Source organism: Glossina fuscipes, unplaced genomic scaffold, assembly GCF_014805625.2.
Source record: "Glossina fuscipes isolate IAEA_lab_2018 unplaced genomic scaffold, Yale_Gfus_2 26, whole genome shotgun sequence".
Lineage (NCBI taxonomy): Eukaryota > Metazoa > Arthropoda > Insecta > Diptera > Glossinidae > Glossina > Glossina fuscipes.
Window position 1 is genome coordinate 5,454,042 of NW_023998421.1, and position 10,345 is coordinate 5,464,386.

The 10,345-nt window shown below is 36.1% G+C and overlaps 1 protein-coding gene and 1 long non-coding RNA gene across 4 annotated transcripts; one reads left to right on the forward strand and one right to left on the reverse strand.

The window, feature by feature from the left end:
• Positions 1 to 1,346: 1,346 nt before the first annotated feature.
• On the forward strand, positions 1,347 to 2,602 carry LOC119635522. Its single transcript, XR_005247067.1, has 3 exons — positions 1,347 to 1,467; positions 1,594 to 1,841; positions 1,902 to 2,602. It is a non-coding gene; the product is annotated as an uncharacterized LOC119635522 (long non-coding RNA).
• Positions 2,603 to 3,029: 427 nt separating this feature from the next.
• LOC119635317 (ring canal kelch protein) lies at positions 3,030 to 10,345 on the reverse strand. Of its 3 annotated transcripts, XM_038030090.1 has the most exons (9): positions 10,331 to 10,345; positions 9,622 to 9,965; positions 9,407 to 9,556; positions 7,685 to 8,086; positions 7,159 to 7,623; positions 6,329 to 7,102; positions 5,688 to 6,271; positions 5,259 to 5,624; positions 3,030 to 5,199 (listed from the first exon to the last, which is right to left on the reverse strand). In XM_038030090.1, exons 2-9 carry the CDS (start codon positions 9,825 to 9,827, stop codon positions 3,569 to 3,571), a joined length of 4,578 nt encoding a protein of 1,525 aa, XP_037886018.1. In that variant the 5' UTR covers positions 9,828 to 9,965; positions 10,331 to 10,345; the 3' UTR covers positions 3,030 to 3,568. The 3 variants fall into 3 exon arrangements, with proteins under 3 accessions (XP_037886018.1, XP_037886019.1, XP_037886020.1); XM_038030091.1 differs by lacking the exons at positions 9,407 to 9,556; positions 9,622 to 9,965; positions 10,331 to 10,345 and adding an exon at positions 8,147 to 8,232 and having other exon boundaries at positions 3,032 to 5,199; XM_038030092.1 differs by lacking the exons at positions 3,030 to 5,199; positions 5,259 to 5,624; positions 5,688 to 6,271; positions 10,331 to 10,345 and having other exon boundaries at positions 6,355 to 7,102; positions 9,622 to 10,045.

The window sequence follows — 10,345 nt, forward strand, 5'->3', positions numbered from 1 at the left end:
TATTTAAAATGTGTTATTAAAGCGTTAGTAGTTAGGATTCACTAAAGCAAAACTAAACTCGAATATTTTAAATATAATTAAATGAAAGAAATGTTTTAAAATGTTATATATAAACGATATGTTGGTATACAAATGTAATGACAGAAATGTTTTTGTAGCTGCAAATAAGCCGATCATTGCAATCATTTCGAATCGATCATTTTCTTACCCATTTACAAAGTGCAAAAAGTCTATTGCATTGAGATAACTTACGAGGATATTCTTCTTCCACTAATATGAAAGTAAAACGAGCCCTATGTTAATTGACATAGCCACTAAGTACTGAGTAAATTTGAATCAATTTTTATTAAAAAAAGGATAATGTTTTCTGGAATTATAAAAGGAACCAAACATACGCTATAATTTCCACTACCAGTCATATAAGTCATATAAGATTAGTTATACAATTAAACTAAATGCCTGCTGCAAATAAAACATTTTTTTTAACTGGTTAGAAAATGTTTGCAGAAAATATTGATTACATGTTTGGCGGAAAACGTTTACTTTGGATTTTATTATTTAATTTTAAAAATTTTGTAAATATGGTGAAAACATTTTTGAACCTCATCTGCCGAAAAACTTATGTATTATACATTAAGTTTGCGTATTCCAAATGACATCAGTACGTCTTTCCGACACAAGCCAGATAGATAAGCAAAAAAATCTCGGAAAACGTGTATAGTGTACTTGGTTTGTTACGAAAGCAAACATGTACATTTGCGAATGTAAAAAAAAAACCACATATTATAAGAAAAAACCACACACGCAAGACGTAAAAGTAACGTGTGAAACGATGAAAACATGTGCAATTAGAGAGGAGTAAGTAAGAACTAAGAAAACACAAGTAGCCATATAATAGTTGAGTGATGTCGATCGGTAGATATCCTACTCCACTTCGTCCAATGCATTTGTTCACTAATTTTGGTATTAATACATAAAATATTACACTTTACTTTCATGCAAAGGCACATTTTTAATGCCCCCATACTGGAGGATGCCAAGAAAAGTATATGACGCGATCCAAATTTAGCAAACTTAATTTACTTCCCAAAAATTTTATTATTTTTCAGTTTCCTTCATAAAAAACTAGAAGGTACGAAACTAGACTTTCTCTCGGGGATTCAAATCGAAGGGCGGTAGTGCTTACTATGGTCGTGCGTTATCGTGAGTGCTCAGTCGGCTGCGATCACTAGCTTCCTGTAAGGAATGGAAAACAAGGTCATCCGCCTGACTTGCTGAGTAGGCAAAGAGTCTCGACTAGCAACTCAATGATCGTGAGTTCATGCGCGGTAGAGTTTCCAGTAAAGCCTTAGATAGCCTTCGACGCCATTGCTGCAGCACTTAGGAGTTATTCTCTGGCTAAATTAAGAATAATATTTTAAGGTGGAAATGTATTCATCAAGTTGTTTTCTTAAAGAGTAATAAAAGGTAATTTCCTAATTATGGATAATTCATAGGCAAATTTATACCTAATGTAAATCTCTGCAAGCTTATTCAGTTTTATATTAACTCCCTTATTTTTATTTTTCATTAATTTGTTGTTTACTTTTACAGGGATTTATTTCTTTTTGATTCTAAAACCATATGTTTTTGTTTTCATTTTCCTGAAAAACAGTACAGTGGCGTGGCAGCTCATGATAGTTGCCATTTAAGACTTTATGTCCGCCCCTTTAAAGATTTTCGATATTTTACCTAGTAGTGTAATAAAGTAATTCTTGATGCAGCTGGTGTTTTACGATAACGGTACCTTATTATGCAGCTGCCGATTGATGGTAAATTTAAGATCAATTTACAGGAAACAGGTGGCGTGTTTAATAACAAAGTTAGCATTAAAACCTATATTGGTCACTTATTCTCAATAGGGTATATAAGCAGGGTATTCACTTCAGGCACTTCAGGAGTTCGAAAAGAAGCGTCGAAATCTTGGCAAATCTAAGCTCGTGCAGATAATTTATTTCTGAAGAGATCTAGTAAAAATTGTAAATAAAGCGTGTACTAGGATTTTGACAAGCTAGTGGCACGAAATCAATCTAAAGCAAAACATCGTAAGTTCGCAAAGCTGGATTCCATGTCCTTCTTTTCCACAACAATGCGCGGCCAAATACAGCATGGGTGATTCAAGAAAAATTCTTGAGGTTGGATGGTCTGTTTCACCACACCCACCTCACCCCCAAAGACTATCACCTTTTTGAATGAGAAAAACCTTCAATTCTGAGGAGCAAGTCAGTCAGGCTTTCGAAAATTTCTTCCTGTCCAAACCAAAACCGACAATTGGAATATGATGAAGCAGTATCACCATAAGCCTCTGAAGCAGCGGATTTCTTCAAATGAACAATAAAAGTAATGAATTTGGAAGAAGAATTTTGAGCGCTCCATGATTAGCGCCAAAAACAAACGTATATGCTTATTCTCAGATGGTTGGCATTTTTACAAATTATTGATAATATATATGCGCTTATTCCATAAAGTCACCAAATTTCATATGTGCACTGGGTAAACCAATAATATTAAATGGAAAATTGTTATTTTATGTAGAGAAAGGCTGAAATCATCGAACTTATTTGTTATGTACCCTGGGGTACATAAGTCGCTGACGAAAATTTTCACAAACCCCTCATACAAGAAAGGAATTGATTGACTTACACCTGTCTCTTTCTTGTTTTTATTATTACTACCGTTTCCTATTTGGATTCAATTGAACTTCACCGTAGGGTAGAGTTGGATTCTGCCCTTGTTATAATTTATGTTGATTTATGGCTGGATTGCCGTCGAAAAGGTCTCAAAGCAAACGAATAAAGAAGAAATTGAACATTACTCATGCATTTATTACAAAACTTTTAAACACTCGACATATCTGCTAAAGTGATTCGCAGAGTCGCGAACGTTTAAGATTATAAATAAAAAACGATTTTAGTTCTACAACTACATGTATATATGTATTTATATATATGTAAATAAATTTGATGAGAATTATTTATATATGCATTTATGTAAATGTATTTTGATTTCTCTTGCAGCATATTCGGCGTTGTTTGTTTTATTTGAAAAAAACAAAAAAAAAAAAAAAATTAAATTCTAAGTTTTGATATGAATATTATACGATGAATGAGTATTGCAAGGTATGGGATGAATATGCTTGTTTTTTACTTAAGTTAAAATCATCCTGTCAGTAATAATAATAGGTGTATTTTTTATATATATTAAATATTAGGTTTTAAGGTAATACGCTTAAATATTAACTGATAATACTTGTAAATGTTATTAAATTATGTGTTTTTGTTATTGGGTTAATCGTATTCTTATAATTCCTTCATACTGTTAATAAAGTTAAATAAGCAAATGTCTTCTAATCCAATGTTTATGGACGGACAGACGGGAAAACTAATCGCTAATAAACTAATTACCATTATTAAGTTAAACTTAAAATGCGGATTAAATTATTCAAGTGCGTATACTTTGTTGTTGTTTTTTACTTATAAGTTATACTTAATTATAACCGCTTTAAAAAAAATCGACACAAGATCATCTTCTAATTATCTTTTTGTTCATTGATTGCGGACTTAGCAAATACAGTTTTCGCTTCCGGTTCAATGTCATTGACGAGCGGTAAAGGCGGCGATACACTCGTACTGTTAGTTTCTAAGAGATTTACTGCTGCAGTAGCGTCTTCAGTGGGCAATAATGGTGATTGATTTGTGCCCCCAACAGCACCTTCTAATTCTTCGGGTAGAATAACAACATTTGCGTCAATAAGTTTATTAGTACTCTCACTAGCGTTGCTATCGATTAAGGTGTCACACTTCATGTTTTGATTTGATTTCGGCTTAAAGGTGTTGCTTTCGGTATTCAGTTCGTAATTACGATAGGGATCTTTATACTTGGAGTTACCCGTACTACTACTGCTATTACTACTGCTGCTACTATTTGTATTAGTTCTTAAACGTTTCTGTTGGCTGCTTGCAATATTGGTGGAAACTCTTTGATTTAAATTCGGACTATCGCATCGAGCTCTTTGCAATGCGTTCCTATTCACAGCAGTGATCGCGTATGAAGCTGTTGAGTTCTGACCGCAAATTGCATTATGTTCTTGATCTCTAGAACGTCCAAATTCAAAACCGTTTTGCCATTGCACATGAACGTTTTCGTATGATGGATCTTCATAGCGTCGACTGTTGACGAACGTTTCCGCTTCGCGTAAACGATTTAAAGTGTTATGTACAGGCCGACTATTTAAATCTGAATTCTGCCGTCTAAATGACATTTGATTTGGCGAAGCGTTGCAGCACATAGCTCGGGCATTAAAGCGAACAATATCTTGCGGCAGTCCACTTAAACGCGGTGTGGCGTACGGATTGGTCATTTGAGCGGTAGCTGAGGCGGCATCACAGTCGACACAGTCACGTGAAAACATAAAATTGAAATCTATAACTTTACAATCGGCACCTTGGCCTATCCATAGTGGTAACCACTTGTTAACCAGCAGCCATTGCAGACTAGACTTTGAAATCCGATTTAACGTACTGTTGCCGGGCTCCATGGCCATAGTGTTAAAGGTATTCGTTGCAGTTGTTAATTTGTTGGTGTTAGTATTTGCACATGACGTAGTTGATTTCTTGCTTAAAGTATTTTTTAAAGTAGCTACCGATTTCTCGGTGGTAGGGGGCGACGACGAACTCGAACTAGAAGTTTTGGTTGAACCTAAATTTAAAGCTTTGGTTTTTGGTATAGCTCCAGTGGCCTTATGAAGAGTAGCAGACGAGTTTGTTTCGGATGAATTGGTGACATTGCTGTTAAGCAACGGTCCTACAGAAGAAGCTCGCGACTCACGTTCTTTAGAATTGTTGGGGGTAATAGTTGATTGTATAGATTGGCCGTTGCTTCCATTTACGTTGGTGTTGGTGGTTTGGGCTACATTGCTGGAGGCTTTATAAATATTGTTCATGCTTTGTGTACTTTCACCGTGCAAACAACTAAAGAAGGACGACGCACTATTTCTTACGTTACCGGTGTCTTTCGAGTTGGAAGCAGTCAAGGCGGAACCGCCGTTAGATAATGTAGAGGAACCTGTGTTCACTGAACCACTGCTGCTACCTCCGTTGACACCGTTATTCGAACCGGCATTTAAACGTATATGGCCAACAGTGCCGAAATGCGAATGTCCTAACAAAAATTAAAAAAGGAAATTAAAATGGTTGAAAATTAGAAGAAGAAAAACTGACCTAATACCGCGTAGTGGCCACCTAAATTGTAATGATCAATATTGCCACATGAGGAGCTCAAATGACGCTCGATACGTCCTATTCCATGACCAATAACATTAAGATGTCCGTACAATCTGGCGCTCTTGGACGTCGACGAGGTGCCGGTGGTGTTGCGATAGACTGGTTCGTCGCGTATTTGCTCATAAATATTCTCGTATCTCATAGTCGGTGCAGGATAGTTGTTTAAATTGAAATAATTTTGAGATTCGGAATCGTCAAAACTGTGCTGACGTTGACAAGAACTATTGCTACCGTAGGCATTATGTAAGGCAGTATGGCCGCAGGATATACCATTACAACGTAAAGCATTAAATCGAGGATTTGCTGCAAGAAAATAGGATTTCAGTTTAAAAATTTTAATAATTTTTTTTTTTTTCTTTTAATTACCTGCGTGTAAATCCAATTGAAAATTGCGTCTGAAACCCAGAGCTGAGCGTACTGATCTGGGTATATCGTAATTATTGCCACCGCCGTTTGCAGTGGTGGTATTTGAGGATGTGGAACCGATATTGGTAGCGTTTGCCCGATCATACAAATCATTACGGTAATTGATGCTATTATACAAACGTGGTTGCTGCTGCTGTTGTGTTTGTGCGTTATTGTCATTTCCTTGTGGTTGCTGTTGTTGTTGTGGAATGGATTGCTCTTCGGCAGGGGCATTAGTACTATTCGATGCATTTACTGAAGCGGCCGCATTGACTGCTGCAGGAATTGCGACAACACCACTTACTGCACCACCCCGAGCAGCCGCATTGTATTGTTCAATGGTTTCGTAGATATTTTCATAGTGTGGATGATTTATTTGCTGCTGTTGATTACAGTTGCTACTGTTGCTATTGCTGTTAGTAATATTTGCCTGCGGCTGTTGATGTTGGTCACTGTTGCGAACCAAACCAACAGCTCCCTCTATTGTACCTTCAGCTTGACTATTTTCATCATCCACAATACCCATTATATTGGCGGCCGCTTGTCTGTCAATTTAAAAATAGTTAGAAATAATATATGTGAATGAAATTTTGCTTACATACCGTGCTAATGCACCCTGCTCTTCTATTCACATGGGTTTATCTATCATACACACACCGGCATAACTGCGTCCAATTATCATGGCCGCGGCCAGTATACGCCAAGAGTCAGTTTCGGGACTATAAACCTCGACTGATGATAAATTTGAGTCACCATCATCTCCTCCCACTACGTAGAGTAGGCCATCATGAGCTACAACGCCAGCATTTCTGCGGCAAAATGACATGTCAGCTACTGAATGCCATTGATTGCTTTCAGGGTCGTATGCTTCTACAGATTTGCGCACCATTGGACCATCATGACCACCTACAGCGTAGAGTATGTTATTGAGTACACCTACGCCAGCGCCGCTGCGACGTGCCGACATATCTGCTACAGCATACCAAGTGTCAGCTTCGGGATTGTAGCGTTCAACTGAGGAGAGACATTGACGTGTATAACCGTCGTAACCGCCGACAGCGTAGAGTAAACCATTAACTACCCCTACGCCCACTGAACTACGTCGAGTAGACATGGACGCTATGAAACGCCAAACTTCATTTTTTGGATCAAACATTTCAGCCGAGCTAAGGCCTGTAGTACCATCAAAACCGCCCACAGCATAAATGCAACCATTAAGTACTGCAACACCTAAAGTCGATCGTCTTGCCTCCATGCTGTTACTGGTAGACCATTGATCTGTTGCAGGATCATAAACGTCTACAGTACGCACCCGTAATGAGCCATTAAAACCACCTACAGCATACACCTTGTCGCCTAATACCGCTAAGCCGGCTCTGCGGATAGGTAATTATTATTTTATTGGACAATATTTTGATGTTATTTAACCCACCTGCATCTTCGATTGGGCATCTCGGCAGCCTGATACCACTTTTCTTCACGCAAATCATAACACTCAACCGAGCGTATTGCTTTTGGCGCCTGACCTCCTATTACTAATAGTATCTTTGGCAGTCCGACAGGTTTACGTGGTATTGTACGCACCGTTTTAATTTCCGAAGGTAGTAAATGATAAGTAAGTGCTTCAATAATTAAATTTTTACATATAATGTTGCCTTCTAACAAAGGCTCCTTGTCAACCTTCTGGGTTATATATTCTTTTGATAGAAACGGCAAGCGCACATGTTCCATTAAATTTGCAGTATATTGTTCGCGTGGCGTGGGATCATAACGTATCCAGTTTATAACGCATTCATAAACCTTTTCTTCGCTGGAGACCGATATACGGTCATTACTTATTAAACTAATTACTTGCTCATGTGTCAAATTTAAGAATTCATCAAATTGTATTACTTCGCTAAGGGATAAAGATAGTAATATAGTGAAGTATTTTCTTAAAGGTTCATTACGAATTTTACTTGAAATGCTGTTCTATATAGGTTTCGGCATAATTAACCAACTCGACGCAACCGTGCATATCCGCAAAATCTCGTATACCCAAACAATTGCTGGCATCCAATTGAGTTTGCAAGTAGTCACAGCAGGCGTCTCGAACATCGGTTAATTGCAAAAGATTGGCTGCTGTTAACAGGACTTGCACGTTATCCTCATTGACTTCTACCGTTGATGTGTACACGTATTCGATAAGAAGTTCAAGAGCATGATGATCGACGCCCTGTAGGGTAATTCGACCCTGCCGTGACTCTTCAAATCCTGTAAACATGGCATAGAAGTAAGGACTGCACGATGCTAGGACCATTTTATGGGCTGGTATTTCCATATCTTCAGCTACCAGGGTAACATCACACAACAGATTTTGTCTGTAATTAATTAAGTAATTCTTATAAATGCCTGAATGAATTGAGACGATAAAGATTAACTTCTTAAGCTAACTAGACAACAAAGCTGTGTCTTAGAGTAATTAATATAATTAAACTTTGTGTCCCTTTTTTTCTATATATGTACAGGCCAAAGCTGCAAAACTTATTACACGTTATACTTGTTTATTTAAACAAGTTATTAAATTATTGATAATACTTTTTGCGTCACAGTCTTGTCACAAAAACATCTCAGCGCTATTTATATAAGTATATACACAAATATAAGAATAAACATTATTGTCAGTTTGTACGGAATTTTCAGAGCACTCCACTTGAAAAACATAAATTTTTATGTACAGAGAGAAACGTTTTGAATTGCTGCGAACTGCATGATATTTGAATCGAAATAATTTGTATAAATTTTAGATGGAGGAAGGAGAGAATACCGTCATCGCTTCGTTTATTTAAAAATATTAAGATAGGCGATGATAATTGAGGTCTTTGATTATTAAATCGTCAAAGGGAGGACTCACAAATTTGAATCTTTACTCAACTTGATTGCTTCAAAAAATAAGCTGGTTTACTACTTTGTCAGCTGCCTTTGCTTTATAGCTGACCTAAAGAGACATATTGTTAGCGCAATTATAGCCAATTTGTTGCGGGAATTTTGAGGCTTTTTTAAATATAGACCAGTTTCGTCAAAATGTCGTCCATTAAGACTGATATTAAGACTGAATATAAGAATGATTTTATAGATATGAAGGGGCGGGTGTATTTGAGCACGTTTTCGATAATTCTTAAAAAGGAAAGAAGCTAAAAACGTAATCTCATCATTGAAATTTGTTTAATTTGGCATATTTGACATTTTTAGACATACAAATACTCATGTGTTTGTTGTTATAACGAAGCTAAAGATGTACATTTTTAAACAACGGATCGCCCCATAAGGCAGACAAACAATTGACGAACTTAATACATCCCCTGGAATTATAATAAAAATATGAAATCAACACTAAACTAGAAGTTCAAGGTTAAATGTTAACGTTAAGCGTATTACGCGTATGAAGGGGTTGTTGTTTTATATTATATCAGATATAAAGTAATAATTATTTTAAATTGTGGAATAATCCTTGATGTTGTATTTAATTGAAATCGTATATGTTTTAAATTTAAAAATTTATGCATTTAGTTCATTTGGGTCTAATGCTCTAGAAACCTACTTGGCCGGTTTAGTAAGTTGCAAATCAGACCAGAAAAAAATAAGTTGTAATTGAAAGTAAAAATAAACACAAAAACAGTTTTACATATGTAGTGACATACTTGCGCATTTCGTTCATGGCCTCAAAAGAATGCGTGGAATGCAATTCATTGTGATATTGACCGACAGTACGATCTTTACTGTTAGGACGTTGTATATGCTTTTGGGAACTTTCATCTAAAGAATTTTGGCTGGCATAACGTAGCAAACAACTACAAATAGATAAAATAAATGAGAAAAAATTTCCAACCGTAACTAGGAAACACGATATACTTACCTGCCTCTTTCCATACTGCCTTCGGCGGCCGAATTTTGATTGTTTATACCAACGGCTGCAGGTATTGCTGCCTGGTTTACGTTTGGCCCAGCATTGTTATTGTTATTTTGGTTGACAGCAGCAGCGGCAGCTTGATTAGAAACGTTATTTGCTTGATTGTTATTCATAACTCCCAGCGTTGTTAGCAAAGCACTCAACGATATCATACATACAGCAGCTTTAGAACATACAACTTAACACTGGCAGTTGCCCTCTTTCAATTCAGTCTATGCGTGCAATGCCCGTGCATCTATATGTACAGTTTTTAATTCCCAGCAGCTCGACTAGATAAATTGTCTATACATCTAACGGTTTATAAATTATTTTTGCAAAGTAATTTAAGGCAAAAATATGTAAATATGTAATTTTAATATTAAAAACACAGTTTGATATATGTTTTTTATATCTTTGAAAATTTTTCACTTTTTCACCGTTTGCTTTTTTCTAGACTGACTCCATTTTTCATTTAGCTTATTTATTTTATCATGTCGTTATTTTTTAACATTTAATAAAAATTGTTTACTTCTCTGTCAAAACGTTTATTTATTTAATAATATTTGTTACTCTTGTTATTTAATTTTTATCAACTTTTTATGTTTTTTTCTGCACCTAAAGAGTATACATATATATATATATATATATATATATATTTACATGCACACAAGTACACCTTAAGGATGGCAGA

Coding starts and splice junctions, on each gene's coding strand:
- LOC119635317 (XM_038030092.1), bottom strand. CDS start 9,827: ATGATATCGTTGAGTGCTTTGCTAACAACGCTGGGAGTTATGAATAAC. Junction 9,557..9,621: donor GGCAGTATGGAAAGAGGCAG/GTAAGTATATCG, acceptor ATCTATTTGTAG/TTGTTTGCTACGTTATGCCA. Junction 7,103..7,158: donor ATGCCCAATCGAAGATGCAG/GTGGGTTAAATA, acceptor ACCTATCCGCAG/AGCCGGCTTAGCGGTATTAG.